This window comes from Mercenaria mercenaria, chromosome 4, assembly GCF_021730395.1.
Source record: "Mercenaria mercenaria strain notata chromosome 4, MADL_Memer_1, whole genome shotgun sequence".
NCBI lineage: Eukaryota > Metazoa > Mollusca > Bivalvia > Venerida > Veneridae > Mercenaria > Mercenaria mercenaria.
Window position 1 is genome coordinate 49,780,401 of NC_069364.1, and position 23,087 is coordinate 49,803,487.

The 23,087-nt window shown below is 36.1% G+C and overlaps 1 protein-coding gene across 1 annotated transcript in view; it reads right to left on the reverse strand.

The window, feature by feature from the left end:
• Window positions 1–1,094: 1,094 nt before the first annotated feature.
• Window positions 1,095–23,087, reverse strand: part of LOC123551635 (translocation protein SEC63 homolog) — a 28,442-nt gene continuing 6,449 nt past the window's right edge. The window contains exons 7-13 of the mRNA XM_053542182.1: window positions 21,171–21,221; window positions 20,659–20,767; window positions 19,278–19,372; window positions 18,774–18,909; window positions 18,439–18,531; window positions 17,785–17,996; window positions 1,095–1,289 (exon numbers count right to left, since the gene is read on the reverse strand). Of these exons, the coding sequence (XP_053398157.1) occupies window positions 1,095–1,289; window positions 17,785–17,996; window positions 18,439–18,531; window positions 18,774–18,909; window positions 19,278–19,372; window positions 20,659–20,767; window positions 21,171–21,221 (891 nt within the window). The remainder of the gene's footprint in view (window positions 1,290–17,784; window positions 17,997–18,438; window positions 18,532–18,773; window positions 18,910–19,277; window positions 19,373–20,658; window positions 20,768–21,170; window positions 21,222–23,087) is intronic.

Consider the following 23,087-nt stretch of genomic DNA (forward strand, 5'->3'; position numbering starts at 1 on the left):
ATTACAGACTGTTTTATTTAAAATCATTAAGCATTTCATAATCCATTGTTAAAATTTAACTCGAAACTTACCTTTCTAAAATTTATCTCGAAACTCACTTTTTTAGCTCGAAACTCACTTTTTAAAATTGAACTCGAAACTCACTTTTTTTTTTAACTCGATACTCACTTTTTTAACTCGAAACTCACTTTTTAATATTTAACTCGAAACTCACTTTTCCAACTCGAAACTCACTTTTCTAACTCGAAACTCACTTTTTTAACTCGAAACTCACTTTTTAACTCGAAACGCACTACTCGAAAGAAAGAAATCCTCGTGTCAATTTTACAACTTACATTTGAAAAATCATCTTTCGTGCCAATCAAAACATTTACAAAAATTTGATCAGGAGTAGATGAAAAAGAATTAACCGTGTGTACAAAGATTTATTGGTCATTCTCACTGTCCGATTCGCATTTGTAATCCAAATTGTCACCATCATTATGTAATTCGTGCACTGATTTAGATTTGCACTGCTTTGAAAAGTGATTTAAACGTCCACAGTTGAAACACTTTTGTCCCTGTGCTGGACAGTTATTTAAAGCACTCGAGGCTTTATTTCCGCATTGTTCGCATTTTTTGTTCTGCCCTCGTTGATATCCTCTTTGTTGCTGCTGCGGCATCTTCCGGTCTTTCCGGTATGAAGTCTGATCATGCCTGCTGTTTCCTCGTCCCCGGTGTCGATTTATTGCGTCAACAGACTGTTGAGGTATTTGCGATCCGGTTGCGATTGCTTGCGCTTGCGACTGGCTCAATTCATACGTATGAGCTACATCCATGCATTTTTCTAGTGTCAGGTCAGAACTTTCCATGATTAACTTCTCTCAAACTTTGCTCGATCTTACTCCGAAAACAATGTGGTCCCGGATAAGATCATGTTGTATGCCCGCCGGATAATCACAGTCCTTGATTAACTTATTGAATTCTGTAACAAACTGTTCGAATGGTTCACTTTCTTGTTGCTTTCTGGATTTGAAAAGATACCTGTTTTATATGATGTTACTTTTTGGTTTGCAATATTCTTCGAATTTGTCGTAATATGATTTTAATTTCTTTTACTGCTCATTGGATAGGTCCCATGTTGAGTATATTTGTCGTCCCTTCTCGCCGACCCACAACATTAAATAGTTGCACTGAATTTCCACCGTTTTGCTAGCTAACGGTCCTTTAAACATGAACTCCGCATGTTCCTTGAATCTCTTAAACGCATTGTTTAAGTCCTTTGAACTCCAGTCCATTCGAGGATTTTGCTGGTGATTATTCACAGTCCTAAGTTAATTCACTTGTAAACGTTACAATTTAAAAAAAATCCCTTGATTTCTTATATGACTGTTATATTGTCAGAAGTTTTACTGTCACATACTGTATTCAAACTATTCTGCCACCATGTTTTATTTGGTGTTTATTCTGTTATTATATAGCCACAGATTGTGTGCTAGAGAGAGAACACAAACACGTATTGATCGTTCTAAATTTTACTGACCACTAGATATTCCAGGTATATGTGTGGCGGGAAGATACTGAGCATGCGCATTATAACATTCTAAATATATTCATATATGATTCATTGATTATACAACAAAACTATATATTGGTAATGGTATACATCTGTTCTGTTTTTTTAATTCATTTTGTACATTTATGCATGTGCGTAAAATTAGCCAGAGCAGCCAGAGTAGCCAGAGTTTAGCCAGAGTAGCCAGAGAAGTCAGAACTCTGGTTACTCTGGCTGGCCAGAGTAGCCAGAGTTCAGCCAGAGTAGCCAGAGTTCAACCAGAAAAGCCAGAGTTTCTAGGATGTTAAAATGTTCTGGCTACTCTGGTCAGCCAGAGTATCCAGAGTAGCCCGAGTCACCAGAATTTCATTTGCTCTGGTTAGTCTGGCTGACAAGAGTAGCCAGAGTTTCTAGGATTTTAAGAGTAGCCAAAGTAACCTGGTTCGCAAAACATTTTCCCTCTTAGCTGAGTTTGATTATGAAACTTAATATGTCATTTCTATCTAGATAGCATGGTTAAACTGAATTTTAAGTTTATTACTATTTTCAAGTGGCTATAGAGTTGCCAGAGTAGCCAGAAACCTGGTTTCTCTGGAGTAGTCAGAGTAGCCAGAGTTCAGCCAGAGTAGCAAGACTTTCTAGGAATTTAACATGTTCTGACTACTCTGGTCAGCCAGAGTACCCGGAGCAGTCCGAGTCACCAGGCTCTCATTTGCTCTGGTTACTCTGGCTGGCTTGTTTTCTATCACTATGTCCTGTTATAGGCAAAATTACATAACTCCATCAAGGATTTAGACTGAATTATAGCCCCTTTTGACTTAGAAATCTTAGTTAAGCTTTTCGTACGGATTCATAATTTTGTGTAAAGTGTTTGACATATGACTTTGAAACTTTTAACACTTGTTCAGTATTATAGTCTCTATCTGTAGGCTACATAACTCTGTCATCTATTTTAATTGAATTATGGCCCTTTTTGGACTTTGAAGTTGGTTCTGTTTTCGTACAAGTCCAAGTTTTGTCAAAATTATTTCACATATGGCTTTTAAACTTTAAAATCTTGTTTATCATCATGATTTCTAACTGTAGGCAAAAATACATACTTCTGACAACTATTTTTGCTGAATTATGTCCCTTTTTGAACTTGGAAATCAGTTAATTTTTCCATACCATTCCATATTTTGATTAAACTGTTTGACTTTGAAACTTTGAACATTTTATTACCATCATGGTCACAATTTGCCATTAGTGCAAGACTTATCGAAATCAACAAATACAGGAGCATGGCTTGTCTAATTTATTTTTTCTTTTGTCTGAAAATCTGTAGTAATATTTTGACCCCATTCTTCAATCAATTCTTCGAATAGTCGAGCGCGCTGTCATCCGACAGCTCTTGTTGATAAAATTGTTTTTGTACCACTCAATACATGAACAACGGTGTAAGGTTAACTATTTGCTTTTAGGAATTGACTTACCACACATGTATAAATGAATTTTCCAAATAGAAAACATGTATAAAACTTGTAGTACATTCAGTTGCTTTAATATAGTGCTGTTTGTAACATGCATGTATAGCTTGATATTTTATAACTTTCGAAAGATTTCTTGTCATTATTATACCGTTGCCATGTTTTGTTATTATTTGCTTGCAATTGCCACTTGGGTATATTGTTTTCTTGATATATTTGTATAACCTCTTGAAACGTTGGCATACCTAGTAAATCTTCAACAAAACTGTTACGAAACTATTAACATGTTATATTGGTAAAAAAATATCAATGTCATATTCAATTAGGACTTCACAGTACAGGCAACTGATATATAATATGTTCACATAGACAAATAATACATTAAATTCGTGTTCCTCATCACTCTAGCAGTTACCTTGTGCCTTCAGTCTGCTATAAACGTTGTCACATTAGGATGGTATCAAAGACAAGTTGAATAAGAGTCACATTTAGTCACTTACTAGGTCATGTTGTTAAATGATACCTTGAAGAATGGTTTTCAGGACATAAGTGGATACAAATTTACTAGTTCCCATTATATATTGATTGATCCTCATACATTATACTTGATTTTTTTTGCTCAGGTGTCACTGTGTGACAAGGTGAAACTTTGTGATCAACTTTTGTCTTGTCTATCAGATTGAGTTAGGTTCTTTGACTGAACTCAGTACTTATTCCATTTTATATAGTAAAACCTTAAAACTCTTCTCAAGTATCACAAGACCAAGAGCTTAGATATTTTGCAAGAAGCATTGGCTAGTACATCTCTTTCAAAATTGTTCAAATCATGGACTACGGGGTCGTACTGGATCTGCCTTGGGGCTTTAAGTCTCACACGGAGTAATATATTAAATCCTTTAAAAATATTTTTATTTCCTTAAGGCCCAGACTATATATATTTTGTATGTAGCATAACCTAGTGAATGCCTCTCTTAAAATTTAGCAAATCATGTCCCCTGATGTCAAAATAGTCCCCCGCTTGTGCTAATGAACTTGCAAAGTCTTACAGGAAATTCTTTTAAAATCTTCTCAAAATAATTGTAATGACAAGAGTTAAGATATTTTACATGTAGCATTGGCAAGTGGGACTTTTTAAGAGTCAAAATGGGGAAAAAAGAAAAAATATCATATTTCCATAAAAATTACTTAATCAAGAACTAAAAACTACAGAAAATGCTAAATATCTTGAGATTACTATTAGTTATGGCTTAACTTGGAAACACATATTGAAATTACATCTTCAAAAGCTAGTAACACTCTCAGATTGATAAAAAATATGTACAATGTAATAACAATAATAGCAAAGGAACTGCCTAAAACATACGTTCGCCCACAATTAGAATACTGTAACATTATATTGCATCCACTGCAGAAAAAAAACTTTTATTTTATTATTATTAGATTATTATTATTATTATTATTATTATTATACCAGATTTGTTGAGCGCCCATTTAATATAAGATATATGTGCAAGGGCGCTTAACAATTAACATGTGACATATCGCAGATATGTAGGAAAATCACAAAAACATGGCATATGCAATATTAAAACTGAAACTGAATGATTTAATTAATGGTTATTTGTACAACATTATTCACGATTCATGTATTCTTCAAGTTCTAGTGTCTGCCATTTAAGGACGCTCGCTACAGTTTCGTGTTTTTTTTCTCAATAATAGATTTTGATGAAATGTTTTGTATTAAAAGACCATGTTATGATGTATTGAAAAATGAAATAAAAATACTAGGTCACCAGCTTTGTTTCAATTATATTTGCCCCTAGATATGGTGCTATTTTAAACATTTTTCAAAATTTCTGTAATCCTAAAATATATTTCAGTAAAGTACAATAATCAGCATATATTTGATTATCTAAGCATTTTTATAACGGAAAACAATATGTCTATTTGAAACATGCTCAGAGAAATCAAAAGAACATGATTTTGTAAAGAAAGGAATACTTGTTCAGCAGACCCAAGGGCTATTTTTGCATATTTTTGTCAGTTTTAAGTTGGTACTTCTGCTATTTTATCGAGTTTCACATAATAGAATTTAATCAAACTCTGCACATACCTTTGGTTATGTCTACCTAATCTAAAACAAAAAGAAAATTGATAGGTCACCATATTAGATTTCGCTTAAATCAAATTACAACGAGGTGGGGTGTGGCGGGCATTTATACAACACAGGTTGGTACGAAATACTCTTTCAGTGTTTGAGCAAATGACTTAGAAATATACATATAATTATCAAACGGCAGATATCTTTAAAAGCGGATTTTAAGGTGTTTCTGAAGCGTTTTGATGGCATAGAACGATGAAAGTTTCCGCCCTTTTTTAACAAAACCTATAGTTTACGAATGTACGGTACGGGTACGGTACGGGATTAGAAACAACTGTGACTCAATGCAGAGTTTGGGCGCTGGTATAAATAACAGACTCCAGTATATGTCGGATTGAAGCAATTTGAACGAAAAGTACTTTAAATTTTGTAACCATGGTAATACTTATCCTAACCTTAAGTCAGTATATCATACATTTTGCACATTAAATGTATGCGAACATACAATAATTTGCGAAGTTTTGCCGTACGCGACATTAGATAATCACTTCCGGGCATGTACAGAAGACCGCACCAGCTCTGCAGTGAGCTACATCGATTACAAGTTGGCACGGTGTTAGCGTAAATATCGACCAGTCCGGAAAAACTGTAGCGAGTGCCTTTAAGAGTTTCAAGCATTGATGTTACGCTTCCCGGTATGAGTAGTCAGAACATGTTAAAATCCTAATTAAGTCTTGCTACTCTGGCTGAACTCTGCCTAATCTGGCCAGCCAGAGTAACCAGAGTTCTGGCTACTCTGGCTGAACTCTGCCTACTCTGGCCAACCAGAGTAACCAGAGTTCTGGCTACTCTGGCTACCCTAAATAGCCAATTGAAAATAGTTATTAACTTGAAATTCAGTTTTAAACATGCTATTTAGAAAGAAAAAACATATTAAATATCAAAATCAAATTCAGCTAAGACTGAAAATGTTTGGCGAACATGGGATCTGGTTACTCTGGCTACTCTGGCTTACCAGAGTAGCCAGAACATGTTAAAACCCTAGAAACTCTGGCTACTCTGGCCAGTCAGAGTAACCAGAGCTACTTTAGTTTACCACTCGAAAATAGTTATTAACTTGAAATTCAGTTTTAAATATGCTATTTAGATAGAAATGACATACTAAGTTTCATAATCAAACTCAGCTAAGACTGAAAATGTTTTGCGAACACGAGACCTAGTTTCTCTGGCTACTCTGCCAGAACATGTTAAAATCCTAGAAACTCTGGCTGAACTCTGGCTACTCTGTTAGAAATAGCCAGAGTAACGAGAACAAATGATATCCTGGTGACTCGGGCTACTGTGGCTACTTTGGCTGACCAGAGTAGCCAGAACATGTAAAAAGTCTATAAACTCTGCCAACTCTGGTTGAATTCTGGCTACTCTGGCCAGCCAGAGTAACCAGAGTTTTGGATAATGGCTGAACTCTGGCTACTCTTGCTGAACTCTGGCTACTCTGGCCAGCCAGAGTAACCAGAGTTCTGGCTACACTTGCTGAACTCCGGCCACTCTGGCCAGCCAGAGTAACCAGAGTTCTGACTTTTCTGGCTGAACTCTGCCTACTCTGGCTGAACTCTAGCTACTCTGGCTGCTCTGGTTAATTTCACGCACATCATTTATGCTGCATGTACACATGTTATCGTACATGTGTAGTAAAATGACGACTGACAAACATTTTCACACAAGCCTGTCAGAATGGTTTTGTAATCTAGACCGGAACTTCACCAGGGAAGTTCAAGCAAGTCTTTTTGTGTAACGTTGAAAAAAACTGTAAACTACGCGTTGTTTTTCTAAGATAAGAAGTATTGAAGAAATGTGACCGGTACGCAACGCAAGATCAATTATCACTTGTTTAATATCCATAGTACACATTTACCGAACTGCGTGTTTTAGGTATTAAATGCGCGATTGACATGGGTTAGTATATTTTCCCGTTCACGACCATGGTTCTTATAGAATACCTATGGGTAGGGTATAACATGTACAGAGGCATTTTCTTTCTGGTCTGGTGCCAGTGGAATGGACTAATGCAAAACCATCCTATTACATCATTTTAAACAATAAATGAGAGACTACTTTTGAAAAAGTTCTTGTCCCTCACACTGCTTGATTTGAAATGACGTGGTATCTGATATGTATTATTTAGGTAAATGTTTGGTAAAGATTACATTTATGGTATGGATCTGAAAAAGAAACCCTTTTGAACTTTGACTGCAAATGTGATCTTGATCTTTGAGTTTGAGATCTAGGTGTTATGCATGACACAAAGTTTCATTATGGGGAACATTGGTGTGAAGTAATATTAAAATCCTTTGATGGGAGATAAGTTATGGGCTGAAAAAAAGCTATCGATCTTTGACATCTGAATGTGACCTTGACCTTTTAAATAGGGATCTTGGTGTTGTGCATGGCACATTGTTTCATTATGTGATACATTTGTGCCGTGTAATATTAGACTCTCTTCAAGGATTATAGAGTTATGAACCGGACAGGAACAAAAAAACACAACCGGCATTTGACATCCAAGTGTGACCTCGACCTTTGAGCTAGGTGGCTTGGTGTTACGCATGACCCGTCGTGTCGTTATGGGCTAAGAAAATTTAACTTACTTACCTTACACATTTGTGAATGGAAGCAACTAACCCAAAAATCCCTACGATTATGCCAATAACCATACCAACCACTGAAATGTGTAAAAGAGAATTAAATACTGACGGAAAGGACATTCAATGTATCCAGATCAATTGCCAAATACAGAATAATCCCGAATCAGCAAGTGCTCTTTTATTTGTAAGCAATAACTTAAAAATATCACAATATACACACGTAACATTGACTTTTAAAACACTCTTTTTGTTAAGTAAACAAATGTTCTCATTTTTTACTAATTCAAGGTTCATAACTGCTGAGATACATATATAAACTGGCCCGTAATCAAGCCAGATCAGCTTTTATAGAGATACACATTCTATATAAAGTATGGTTGAGTTCAAAGATTTTTTTAGAAATCATGTGATTCGCAATTTTAAGCAATGCAAGAGCCACAGCGACTTAGCCTGTCATGCTGATTATCAAAAGTGGCCGAAATACCATGTCCATAAACTTTCTGAGTTTGATAACAGTTTGATAAGAACTGGTTACGTTATTAATTAATCGGATATTGTCTTCTGTTTTCGTAATTTTAAGTTATTCAATGAACGCATGAGTGACAGGACCTATCCCGCTGGCTATCATATCTGGCACAGGTATTACACCCATAAACATTCTGGCCAACTTTAGTGAACGTTAAATAAGACCGACTCAAGTTAGAGAGCGGACGGTGCCAAATTTCGCAGTTTTGAGTAAGTCAAGGGCTGAACTATCCGGATGGATATCAAATTTTGCCGAGATATCATGCCTGTGAAACAAATTCATCGATAAAAGACGAAATTTGCGGGAGAAAAATAAGTTATCTATGCTAATAAAAAAGTATATATATGTATATATTTATACATTTGTATAGACATGTATTAGCGAAAGTGATAAAAGTATTAATGAACATATTGCATAAATGAACCTAAAATGAATCTTTTAAAATTTTTAGAGGGATTTTGTAGAAACTCCTGCGTCAGTTCGGATTGTGTTTTTAATATAAAAGCAAAATTAAGTTTCAATTAGTACAGAAAACAAATAAAATCGAGATCTTCTTCATTTTGCATTATACGTAAATTTTACGTATCCATGCACAGTAAAAAATACTCAAAGAAAATTTAGAAATAATGGCTCACATCAAAGCCAAGGTTTGCTTTAAAAGTTCCACAAAACAGACTTAGTTTCTGTTCATAGTAGTTTTGCATAGGCGTTAAGAACGTTTTTCTCTGGGCTATTCAGAGCATAAAGATTACTTGCAAGAGAGCTTCCATGCAACAGGCTTGTTAATGCAGTAAACTGCAAACATTGATGCTGTTAAGTCAACTTTAGACAAGCATGAGCGTTATCTAGTTTCTTAGATAGCATATCAACGAAGCATCTATACTGGTACTGCCTATCATATTACTTTTTTCTAACAAACTGCTTCAAATTAAAGCAGATTTGCGGTAGACATGTCCCCTTTTTAGATTCCGGACCAAAAGTGCAAACGTTTGAAATATAATAAAATCTTTAAAAACATATGAAAATTACAATTAAAGAATGATTTTTGATTTCGCTCACTTGGGATGTAACTGGGTACACTATTTTGAGCCCAAGTGACGAGTAAACGTCAGGAGTCCCCTCCTAAAGCAAATGGTATTTGATAAAGGTAACCAAGAAGAGGCCAAATTTTGAAATAACGCATAGTATGTAAATTGTTGTTCAAAGAACGCCAAGAAATAAATTAAAATAAAGTGAAAACAAGATTTAGTTTAATCATATTTTATTGCTTATATATACATGTATATACAGAAAGAAACAAAACCTTTACGATACAGTGGGGCCCAAGTTCTTACAATATTAACGATCAACCCTCCTCGACAAATATAACTCGGCCTTTTCAAAAGTTTCAAATTTACTAAACAGAGATATTTTAAGAAGAAAAGTAAGTAGAGTTATGGTTCTTGTGCAGTGCAGCTCCTCTCTATATCTTCTGCCACTGTGTAAAGTTTTAACAAAACCCGCATAATAGTTTTGCAGTTATACTTATAATGAAAATACATGTATTTACAGAATTGAACATGCTAGAGGCTGTCTTCCTCAATGTCCTCCATCTTTGCCATAATTTCAATAAAATCCCGTCAGTACTTAAAAGAGTTATGCCTTGAACATGTAAATTCAATAAAGGGGAGAATTAAAATAGTAAGCAAGGTAGAGTTATGATTCTTGTACATTGCACTTCCTTTAAACGACCTCTGTCATTGCGTAAGGGTGTAATAGAATCTCTTTCAAAAGGTTTGCTCTAAACAAACGTGTAATGAGTAAATTAAATAAAGGAAAGTAATTCCAAATGTAAGCAAGGTCGAATTATGGTTCTTGTACTATGCAGTTCGCCATTAAGATCTTTTATTTTTGTATGCAGTCTGAATAAAATCCCTTGAACACTTTAAGATTGATGCATTGAGCAAGTGCACTCGAAAAAGGGAGACAACTCAAAAAGTAAGCAAGACAGTTATGGTTCTTGTACAATGTACTTCATCCCCAATAGCCCCAGTCATTTGCTATCCCTTTTAAAGTTTTTCAGTTTTGTTGTGGCATAGAAACAGTAAAAAGAAAAACTGCGCGAATAAAATGGTAGTCGCACAATGGCGGATTCAAATACATGTAGTCCTCAGCTTTTTTGCCCTGAAGAGCTATTTTCTTTATTTTCTTTGCACATTTTTTTTCTGAATCATGTGACAGATCTATGCTTCACATGTAGGTAGCATTTTCATAATGACAGAATTTGTCATGGATACTTAGATCATACACCACCACTACAATTTGGGATCTCGTTATTAGCTAATTTTGCAGTTTGTGTGTTTGACTGAAAATATTTTTCTTGCATCAAAAATGATCCACAATTTTCTTTTGATTTTTACTCAGCACTGACAATAATCTTCAAGAAAATGTAACTAACAGACATTTAAAATGGGACCTGGTGTGTGCTGTAGACATTGGAAATATACCATTTTTATATAGAATAAAGAACAGCTATTTAGTGTGTTGTAACAAAAGTTGAAATGTGGTCAGATGAGGGTGGAAATGGGCTATTTTGATAAGACATTTTATACAAAATGACAAATGTATTTCAATTTTACTGCGAATGTTGATAAAACACAAAAAAATGTCACAGATTCACTGTTTTAGGTGTATTTTTCCAAAAACTGCATCCCAGATATTTGTAGCCTACGGAATGCTAAATTTTATCAATCAGAGGTAAAACTGATCATTTAGCAGTTTAAATAGGTAATTAATGTATACAGATCAGGTTTCTGATAAGAGAACAAAAACAAAAATGAATTCGGTCAGATGACGGTGGAAATGGGCTACTTTGATTAGAATTTTATAGAAAATGACAGATTTATCGCAATTTTGCTGTAAATATGGATAAAACACAAACAGGTCACACTTTCGCTGTTTTTGGTGTACTTTCTTTTTCCAAAACTGCATATTTGTAGCCTAAGTAGTACTAATTTTTAGCAGTCAGAGGTAAAATGGGTTCAATCAGGGCTGTTATATTTCGATCTTCTCAGATCGTTCAGCACGACTTTTATGTCGTGTTGTTGGTACTGTTTAGTTTCTCAACATGACCATTTCGGCCTGGGTGGTTCCAAGACTTCCGCGCTTTCATAGCCTTGGTATTGTTTAATCACCCCTTGGATATGGTGCCTGCTTTTTAATTTTGACTTTTGACAGTTCCTGTGATACGTAGGCTCCATAACCTCAGATCCGCTTCCTATATTCCAGTTTGTTTAGTTCTGCCCATTGTTTTCTCGTTTGGGGCAAACCCTTTATTTTATCTGGGGACCAAACGCCGCTCTTCATGGAATTACACGCCTCAACACGTGTATCATTGAAGGTTCCATGTTCACCGCCGTTTGAATACATCTGCGGATGGCTCTAAATTGCTTTTTGTAATTTTAGCATATGTAAATGTTGAATTCTGCTCAACCCGGGGCTAGAGGGCGTGGACGGTAGCATGCATTTCCACTACCGTCCATGAACAGGCTCAATCAAACCGAGCCTGCAACATTTTCGTTTTTGTTGTGTTGAGCGACCTGTGGAGTTTCCACTTTTTCTATTTTATATTTAAGTTTAAACGGGTAATTTGAATGCAGAATAGAGTAGAAAATGACAAAACATGGCAAAACTAGGCTGCGATTAGGATTATCTTACTGGAAATGCCATAAAACTTGAAAAATGACAAAAAATGAAATCTGGTCAGATGAGAGTGGAAATGGAAAACTGTTGGTATCAAGCTAAAACCTTGTATTTTTTCATGTATTAAGGTTACTTGTATATTTCAAATGAAACTGGCACAATTTCAAATAGTCTTCAGTCTTTTTGCCCTGTAGATCTTTTTCCTTATTTTCTTTGCATATTTTTTTGCTGAAAACACACGAAAGATCTATGATTTAAATGTATGTAGCATTTTCATAATGAAATAAGAACATGGCAGAATTTGTCACCGATACTTAGATCATAAAATATACCTACAATTTGGGGTCTCATTTTAGCTGATTTTTGCAGTTTGTGTGTTTGACTGAAAATATTTTTCGTGCATCAAACATGATTTCGTTTGATTTTTATTCTGCACTGACAATAGTCTTCAAGAAAATGTAAATTACAGACATTTAAAATGGGTCCTAATGAGTGTTGCAGCCACTAGAAATATGTCATTTTTATATAGAACAAGAGATCACAGAATGATCTTGGCGCCCACCAATGTGCCATTTTTGAGTGTTCCAAATTTTAAGACTTACTGACTAGCTCAAGGTCAAATTTCATTTCAGTAACAACACTGTGCATGTGGTGACAGGTCAATGCATGTGGTCTAAATTTGAAAGCTGTAGCTTGAGAAATGTGGAAGTAGGTCACTAGATCAATTTCAAGGACAAAGTTCTTTGTACACAAAACTATGCATGTGCATTAAGTTTGAAGACTGTAGTTTGAGAAAAAAGGTTACTAGGTCAATCTTAAGGTCAAAGTTTATTTCGGTACACAAAACTAGGCAAGTGGTCCAAATTTGAAGGCTGTAGCTTGAGAAATGTGAAAGAAGGTCACTAGGTCAAAATCAAGGTCAAATTTCACTTCAGAACACAAATCTATGCGTGTGGTCCAAATTTGAAGCCTGTACCTTAAAAAATGTGGAAGTAGGTCACTAGGTCAATCTCAAGGTCAAAGTTTGTTTTGGTACACAGTCCTATGCATGTGGTCTAAATCTGAAGCCTGTAGCTACAGAAATGTGAAAGTAGGTCACTAGGTCAAGCTTAGGGTCAAAGTTCATTTCGGTACACAAAATTATGCAAGTGGTCCAAATTTGAAGGCTGTAGCTTGAGAAATGTGAAAGTAGGTTACTAGGTAAAATTATATTTCGGAACACAGAACTATGCATGTGGTCCAAATTTGAAGCCTGTACCGTCAAAAAGGTGAAAGTAGGTCACTAGGTCAATGTCAAGGTCAAAGTTTGTTTCGATACACGAAACTATGCATGTGGTCCAAATTTGAAGGCTGTAGCCTGAGAAATGTGAAAGTAGGTCACTAGGTCAAAATCAATGTCAAATTTCATTTTGGAACATGAAACTATGCATGTGGTCCAAATTTGAAGCCTGTACCTTCAAAAATGTAAAAGAAGATCACTAGGTCAATGTCAAGGTCAAAGTTGTTTTCGGTGGACAAATCTATGCATGTGGTCCAAATTTGGCTGTAGCTACAGAAATGTGAAAGTAGGTCACTAGGTCAAAATCAAGGTCAACTCGTGTCAGGGTTCATCTTGCCACTTAAAACCATACAGGTGGTCCAAATTTGAATTTTGTAGGATATTGACAAGAAGATTTTAAAAGCTTTTCCCAATATAAGTCTATATGAACCATTTGACCCTCAGGGCAGGGCCATATTTGAACCTAGGGGGATAATTTGAACTAACTTGGCAGAGAACCACTAGATGATGCTACATTACAAATATCAAAGCCCTAGGCTTTGTGGTTTGGACAAGAAGACTTTCAAAGTTTTTCCCTATATAAATCTATGTAAACCATGTGACTCCCGGGGCGGGGCCATATTTGACCCTAGGGGAATAATTTGAACAAGCTTAGTAGAAGACCGCTAGATGATGTCACATACAAAATATCAAAGCCCTAGGCCCTGTGGTTTTGGACAAAAGGTTTTTCATAGGTTTTCCCTATATAAGTCTATATAAAGCATGTGACCCCCCAAGGCGGGGTCATATTAGACCCCAAGGAAATAATCTGAATCATATTGGTAGAGGACCACTAGATGATGCTTCATACCAAATATCAAAGCCCTAGGCTCTGTGGTTTTGGACAAGAAGATTTTCAAAGTTTTTCCCTATATAAATCTATGTAAATTATAGAAATAAACAAAGGGCCGTAACTTACTGCTGAACCAGTCTGATTTTCAGGGGGACACAACTAGGGTACCAATACATCATTCTGACGAAGTTTGGTCAAAATCCCCCCAGTAGTTTCTGATGAGATGCGGAAACGAGAAATTGTTAACGGACGGAAGGACGGACGGACGGAAGGACGACGGACCGCGGACGCAGAGTGATTTGAATAGCCCACCATCTGATGATGGTGGGCTAATAAAGAAGAACAGCTATTTAGTGTATTGTAACCTGATGCTCCTGACAAAAGTTGTGAATAATCAAAAAGGGAAATAATTCAATAAGTAAACAAGGTAGCGTTTTTGTATACTACACAATGTTATCTGTCATTCATTGAAGATTTAACAATATTCCATCAATAGTTTTGGAGTTATATGTTATGATTAAAGCAAGAAAGGGAGATCATTAAAAAAAGTAAGCATGGTGGTGTTCTGGCCCTTGTTCACTGCACTTCTTCGTACAAATCTCTTCCATTTAGTAAAGAATAAACACTATTACTCGAATAGTTTTGGAAGTATACTCCGGTCAAAAGGGTTATGGGTAAGAAAGGGAGACAATTCAAAAACTTAACAAGGTACAACACTGCACTTCCTCTCAAAAGCCTCTGTCATTATGTGAAGTTTCAACAAAATCAACCGTAAATATTGTAAACGAGTGTCTCAAGCGACCGAACTTCGAATTGATAAATGAAATTGAGGATATACATGTTTCTCATATAATGTATTTAATCATCAAAGAATACAATTGTCAAACTTAATATTATTTTCATAGCTATATAAATAGTGAAATAAGGTGGCAAAAACTGGACAGACTAACACAAAGTCGGGAATCAGTAATTGAATGATATCAAAATTAAACACCCCGTTCAAAGTTTGTATATAACGAAATGACAGGTCATATATTTTTATGCCCCCGAAGGGAGGCATATTAGTTTTCAACTGTCCGTCCGTTAGTTCGTTCGTTCGTTCGTTCGTTAGTCACAACGTTAACTTTTTGCATGAAGGCACTTTACTCATGAACCACTGCACCCAGGACCTTCAAACTTCTCAGGCTGATAGTACTTATTGAGTATACCATCCCTACTGACTTTGGGGTCACCAGATCAAAGGTCAAGATCACAGGGGCCAACGTTAATATTTTGCATGAAGGCACTTTACTCGCGAACCACTTCACCCAGGACCTTCAAACTTCATATGCTGATAGCACTTACTGAGTATACTACCCCTAATGATTTTGGGGTCACCAGGTCAAAGGTCAAGGTCACAGGGGCCAACGTTAACTTTTTGCATGAAGGCACTTTACTCGCGAACCACTGCACCCAGGACCTTTAAACTTCGCGTGATGATAGTACGTACTGAGTATACTACCCCTGCTGACTTTGGGGTCACCAGGTCAAAGGTCAAGGTCACAGGGGCCAACGTTAACTTTTTGCATGAAGGCACTTTACTCGCGAACCACTGCACCCAGGACCTTCAATCTTCACGTGGTGATAGTACTTATTGAGTACACCAAACTTTGGGGTCTCCAGGTCAAAGGTCAAGGTCGCAGGGGCCAACGTTATCTTTTTGCATGAAGGCACTTTACTCGCGAACCACTGCATCCAGGACCTTCAAACTTCACGTGGTGATAGTACTTATTGAGTACACCACCCCTACTGACTTTGGGGTCACCAGGTCAAAGGTCAAGGTCACAGGGGCCAACGTTATCTTTTTGCATGAAGGCACTTTACTCGCGAACCACTTCACCCAGGACCTTCAAACTTCACATGCTGATAGTACTTATTGAGTACACCACTCCTACTGACTTTGGGGTCACCAAATCAAAGGTCAAGGTCACAGGGGTCATCATTAACTTTTTGCATGAAAGCACTTTACTCGCGATCCACTTCACCCAGGACCTTCAAACTTTACATGCTGATAGTACTTTATGAGTACACCAACCCTACTGACTTTGGGGTCAGCAGGTCAAAGGTCAATGTGCTGCGGGGGCATTTGTCACCATTAGTGACAGCTCTTGTTTAAACATCAAATACAAAAAAAATCACATACATGCAAACATTAACAACGAACAAAATATTTCAGGACTGAAACCAGTTTGACCAAAGTGTAAAAAAACAATAATATCATAATAGGAGTAATTAAATCACCTGTCAGAGTGCTGTCCTCAGAGTCTACGGTAACTTGCATTACAGTGTCCTCTTCCTCTTCTTCTGTAAAGTATTGGGATGAAATAGGATAAAGTAGTGTTCATACTGCCACAAGGTATTTCCTTTTGAAAGAACTATAGTGTATATTAAATTAACTAAATCTTTATGAAATGAAACTGAAGAAAATCTGCAATTTCTTACCAAATAAGCTATTAGGCCCTAAATAGAGCACCGCCTTTTTTAAGAGTATTCAATTCCTACAATAAACTTACTTCGACTGATTTTTTTCAGGGGGGGGGGGGCGTAGGTAAAAGCCCCACTGGGACCTTATTTTCCAATTTTCCTAGCAGGTTTTTCCTTTTCATTATTAATCTATTGTAAACAAGTGAAAAAGTTTCATTTGATGAGCAATTTCTTGCTGTTCAAAGTGAATTTACCTCTGAAACATAAGGGGGCAGAGTTAGACATCTTTAAAAAGTACTGAGCACCCGCCCGGTTAGCTCAGTAGGTAGAGCGTTGGTCTACGGATCACGGGGTCGTGAGTTCGATCATCGGGCGGGGCGTATGTTCTCCGTGACTATTTGATAAACGACATTGTGTCTGAAATCATTAGTCCTCCACCTCTAATTCATGTAGGGAAGTTGGCAGCTACTTGCGGAGAATAGGTTTGTACTGGTACAGAATCCAGGAACACCGGTTAGGTTAACTGCCCGCCGTTACATGACTGAAATACTGTTGAAAAACGGCGTTAAACCCAAAACAAACAAATTAAAAAGTACTGAGTTATATGCGGTAAAAAATCTCTGTTTTGCCTTTACTCTTTAGATTACATATTGTAGAAGAAATGTAGGTAGGTTTAACTTCTGCCCCAAGATTATTTCTGAATGAAGTTAGCAAAATTTAAAACACTCCCACAGCACTCGACCATAATTTTCAATGTTGGAGTTAGAATTCTGTCTCATTATATCCGTTTACTTGAGGCCTCCTAGAAAAATATTGTGTTTTATTTTGTGTTTTATTATTGTTTACCAATAGTTTGTTGTTTTTTATTAAAATTAATGGTATAATGTATTCTCTGCAAACGTTTTGGACAGTGGACATCACTTTGCACTTTGTCTCTACTTGAGCTTGAGAAAATACCTTAAATTATACAAAATTGATTTAAAAAAACGGCAAGGTAAAGGCTATTTAAAATTTGTAACACAATGCAAAAGACAGTAAACTTTAAGAATATAGTTAGCAAATTTCATTTTTTAAATATTATTATTAGGGGTCCATAACTTAAATTCGTATTTCAAAGGCCCATTTTTGAGGACAATTTTTATGTACATTAATCATAATTTACTCTTTCAGTTGACAAGAAAAACTGAATTTAAATAATTAAAGATAAAACCTTTATTTATTGAATTTACAGAATAAACAGTAAACATTTGTGTTTACCATGACACCTTTCTGAAAATGAACAAAGTCATGGTATTTCTCAACCATCAGTTTAGCATTTGATTTCCCGGTGACAAAATGTCTCAACATATCAGGACGTATATGTGGCAACTGCTGTAATGGACTGGCCTTGGCATCCAATGCCTGTATCACCATCTGAGAAAGCTTTATACAACTCTCTACTGTCTCCAGCCGAGGCATCTCAAGTGGTCCTAAAACATTTTTTTGTACAATTTAATGGCACAGCATCAGAAATATTTGAGATTTTTTTTATGTGAGTACAAGAGATATATCAGCTTATGTTACCATGTCCCTAATCATACACAATTATAACTAATAACTGTAATATGTATGGACAACATTCAGGCAACTTTTAAGTACCCCAATGAATGTTTAGTTACAACAAGAGGCCCTGAAGACGTTCAGCTGAACCGGACCTTAAATATATATGTCATGACAAGCTGTATCTTTAAACGCAACAAACTTGTTAAATGTAAAAAAACCACTTAATCTGAAATGTGATAGACAAAGACCTTGGCAAGAAAGAGGAAGTCAAGCTGAACTATCTTGCACAATCCTGAAAGAATGCTTTTAAAATATGCATATCAGCTTTGATGGTATCCTGGAATCTCTAAAAACGACATGGTGACTTACTTTGTCTTGCCATTGCACTAGCAACAAGCTGTGATATAATGTTGATCATTTCATTGATAAGTGCTGGACATTTCTTCAAAATATACTTGCGATCTGCAATTAAAATTGATAGGTTACGATATGTGACTTGACATACTCTTTAAAACTATTACTACAAATCTATTACTTTTCTTTCTTTTAACCAAAAGCTAATGACATGACTAACAAAAATAAAAAATCTTTAGTTTCCTCCCTTAACCGTACGACCATAAAGTAAACTGCAAATATGTATTGAACAACATCAATATATTAAAACTGAGAAAAGAATGATCTAATGATTTGAGCAACATTTTTACCTTCTTCCAGTGAATTAGGGGGTAACTGGAGTCTTGCAAAATGTGCATGTAGTAATGCCCTGGCTTTCACACTGTAGCCAAAACACAGAGGGCGCTCCTTGTTCTTCTCGTCCAAGTTAGGTAACTGTTTCATTAGCTGTGAAGTAAAATACATCATATTTAAAATTTTGATCTTTTGACAAGTAAGAATAATTTTTGACCTGCCAAACAGCAACAACAGCCAAACAGCAACAATAGGGAGGAGAACTTTAAAGACATACAGTGAAAATATTGAAAGAGCTGACTGCATAAAATTTAAACTGAAGTAAACCTGATGTGTACGGAAAGGATACAAAGTTTAAGAGATGAACAAACTCTAAAATCAGTAATTAATGATGACAAATGAGGTCTTCCTTTTTCAGTTATCTATTACAGAAAAGGCTAATGGTGTGTTATCTGCAACTGATAAATATTTAGTAATGAGGCTGCTTTAATGACAGTATAAAAATACAACTACATTTATACCTGTGGCACTTCTTCATTATCACTGGGTCGTTCATTAATTTCTGGGTTGTTAGACTTGTCAAACTCAAATGATGCTCCTAGTACCATTATAACCTCTGTAATATAACAATAAGGCTATATACAGAATAGTTTACTCATACGTTTTGACCAAGAAACCTAACCTAGCATGGCGGGTTTCATTCTCATCCATCAGATGTTCGTCAAAATCCCGAGACGAACCTCTGATTTATTTCTGTCGTTTATTTGGTGAGCATGCGCACTCGTAATTACTACCGGGAGAAGTTTCAGCCAATCAATGTTCGCCACTATTTGGCACGCCAAATTGAAATTTCAAACAATATGTAAGCAAGGTAGTTGCTAACGATGGATAAAGGCGATATTCCATGATTGCGATTAATAAAGATTTATTTCTGTTATTCGATGTTAAGAAATTTACCTGAAGAAATAATAATATTCCTCGTAAGGCGGCATCGATATGAAAGGACGCGGTCACGCTTTTCACGGACGATTTTGATTGGTTCGCTACATTTTGTCGTGAAACGACGCTGATTGGCTGAAACGTTTTACCTGTAATGTAACCAAACCACAAATATCGGCGAAATGTGCCAGAGGTTCATCCGGGGAACCACGGTAGACCTCTGGTATGCGAGAATGGGCGGGTTTCTATTCTAAGTTATTTTAGTAAGTCCTCATAACTGTAAAATCAGATATTTTACTATTTCTATAATTTTATCAGTGCACATGGTAGAATATTTGTGTCATATGTACACTGTAGGCTTTATAAGCCAACTACAGTTAACCCTTACCCAGCTAAATTTCTGTAATGAACTTGTCCATCTTTCTATTTGGACAGTACCATTAACTGTTAAAAGGGGTGCTTACCAAAAAGATACTGACTGAATGACAAACAGTGCAGATCATGATCAGACGATGTGCAGGCTGATCATGATCTGCACTGGTCGCAAAGGCAGAATCAATCGTGTCCAGCATGATAAGGGTTAAAAGAGCCAGAAAGCTGATCAAGAGCCAACTCCAGTAGTAGATTAAACATTTAGCCCGCTAAAGTTCTAAAATGGACTGGTCCATCATTCAATTTGGGCAATACCATTTATTATTCGAAGGGGTGTTTTTGGTTGGTTGGGTTTAACGTCGCACCGACACAATTTTAGGTCATATGGCAACATTCGAAGGGGTGTTCACTGAAAATTTACTGACTGAATAGCAAACAGTGCAGACCATGATCAGCCTGCACAGATATGTAGGCTGATCTTGGTCTGCACTGGGCGCAAAGGCAGAATCACTTGCCGTCAGCAGGCTAAGGGTTAAACATTTTACCTGAACAAACGTTAACCAAGTTAAACAACTACTTTACGTCACTTACTTTTCAGGATCATCTGTGGGTTTTTACTAAAGAAGTACAGGTAAAGCCTGGAAGTGTTCAAGAGGACCTGGTCCTTGCTGAACTTGATAGATCTGTACCACCAAACACCCTGTAACATAACATATATACTGTGGTATTGTACAATCACATAAATACTGTCAACAAACCTAGATGCACATATTTAAATCTTAACAATCTGCTTCAAACAACATTACAAATGCAAATTATATAGATGTTAAGTACATAAAGGTGGATCTACATTATGCATCTCATCGCTGTTAAAAAGTTTAACATCAGCAGAATAATGACAACTTTGCATCACTGTTGTGATTGTGTGAATCACAGTGACTGTTAGTAATTTATATCTACTGTTGTGATTTTGTGAATCACAGATAGTGACTGTTAGTAATTTATATCTACCAAAAACATTCAGACAGAACAAATTACTGCTTAGCTAACATACATGTTACAGTGAAGTGTTAGGAGAATAATTGATAAATTGGAAGACTTACCACAACCACAGGCATGATAACCATGAAAAGAACAATGTAGACCATCAACACCTGAAATATACATAAATACATGTAGACCATCAACACCTGAAATATACATACAAGTAAATAACTGTAGACCATCAACACTTGAAATATACATATATAATATATAAGTAAGATTTATTTTCAAGTACTGTATTGACAGCTTGAAGCCTCTATAAATCACAGTACTGGTGGCAAGTACTGATGCTATATATGGAGGTACAAATGTATTGTCATTTTTCCAGTAGAATCCCCAGTTGAACCAGTCGAAATCTTATCTACTAGACTACATCTCCTTTTATCATATTCTGATATACCAAGGGCTCTACATGTATACATACTTCATGCCATTTAGGCAAATGAACGGCTCAAAAATTTCAGGGCATACTACATGTTTCTTATCACTGTAAACAAGTAAATTTCAAGAGGGAAAAGTCCCTATACTGGTGATAATACTGATTTTTATATGTATTTTTATCTGTGTATACATTCTTAACAAGAGGGTCATGATGACCCTGAATCGCTCACCTGAGTAATAGGAGTCACATGTTTCAAATGGCAAACTGATGCTAAAATATTAGAAAGTAGGTCAGTAGGTCAAATTCATGGTCACTGAAAGTCAGTTTTAAGATCGGTATGCAAAACTGTACATGTCATCCAAATTTCAAGGCTGTATCTTAAAACAAGAGGGCCAAGATGGTCCTAGGTCGCTCACCTAAGAAACACACCATAACAGTGTAAAACATGTTTGACCTAGTGATTTCATGGAAACAAATATTCTAACCAATTTTCATTAAGACTGGACCAAAAAATTGGTCTCTTGCGATAAAACAAGCATTTTCTTAGATATGACCTAGTTTTTGACCCTAGATGACCCATGTTCAAACTCAACCTAGATTTTATCAAGGCAATCATTCTGACCAAAATTTATGAAGATCAATTGAAAAATACAGCCCCTATCACATACACAAGTTTTTTCTTTGATTTGACCTAGTGACCTAGTTTCTGACCTCAGATGACCCATATTCAAATTCGACATAGATTTCATTATGGCAATCACTCTGACCAAATTCCATAAAAATCAATTGAAAAAAACAGTCTTTATCGCATACACAAGATTTTTCTTTAATTTGACCTAGTGACCTAGTTTTTGACCTCAGATAACCCATATTCAAGCTCGACCTAGATTTCATCAAGGCAATCACTCTGACCAAATTTCATGAAGATCAATTGAAAAATACATCCTCTATTGCATACACAATGTTTTTCTTCGATTTGACCTAGTGACTTAGTTTTTGACCCCAGATGACCCATTTTCGAACTCGGCCTAGATTTTATCAAGGTAATCATTCTGGCTAAATTTCATGAAGATCAGTTGAAAAATACAGTCTCTATTGCATACACAAGGTTTTTCTTTGATTTGACCTAGTCACCTAGTTTTTGACCCCAGATGACCCATTTTCGAGCTTGGTCTAAATTTCATCAAGGTAATCATTCTGACCAAAATTCATGAAGATCAATTGAAAAATACAGCCTCTATTGCATACACAAGGTTTTTCCTTGATTTGACCTAGTGACCTAGTTTTTGACCCCAGATGACCCATTTTCGAACTCGGCCTAGATTTCATCAAGGTTATCATTCTGACCAAAATTCATGAAGATCAATTGAAAAATACCGCCTCTATCGCATACACAAGGTTTTTCTTTGATTTGACCTAGTGACCTAGTTTTTGACCCGAGATAACCCATTTTTGAAACTGGCCTAGATTTCATCAACGTTATCATTCTGACCAATATTCATGAAGATCAATTGAAAAATACAGCCTCTATCGCATACACAAGGTTTTTCTTTGATTTGACCTAGTGACCTAGTTTTTGACCCGAGATGACCCA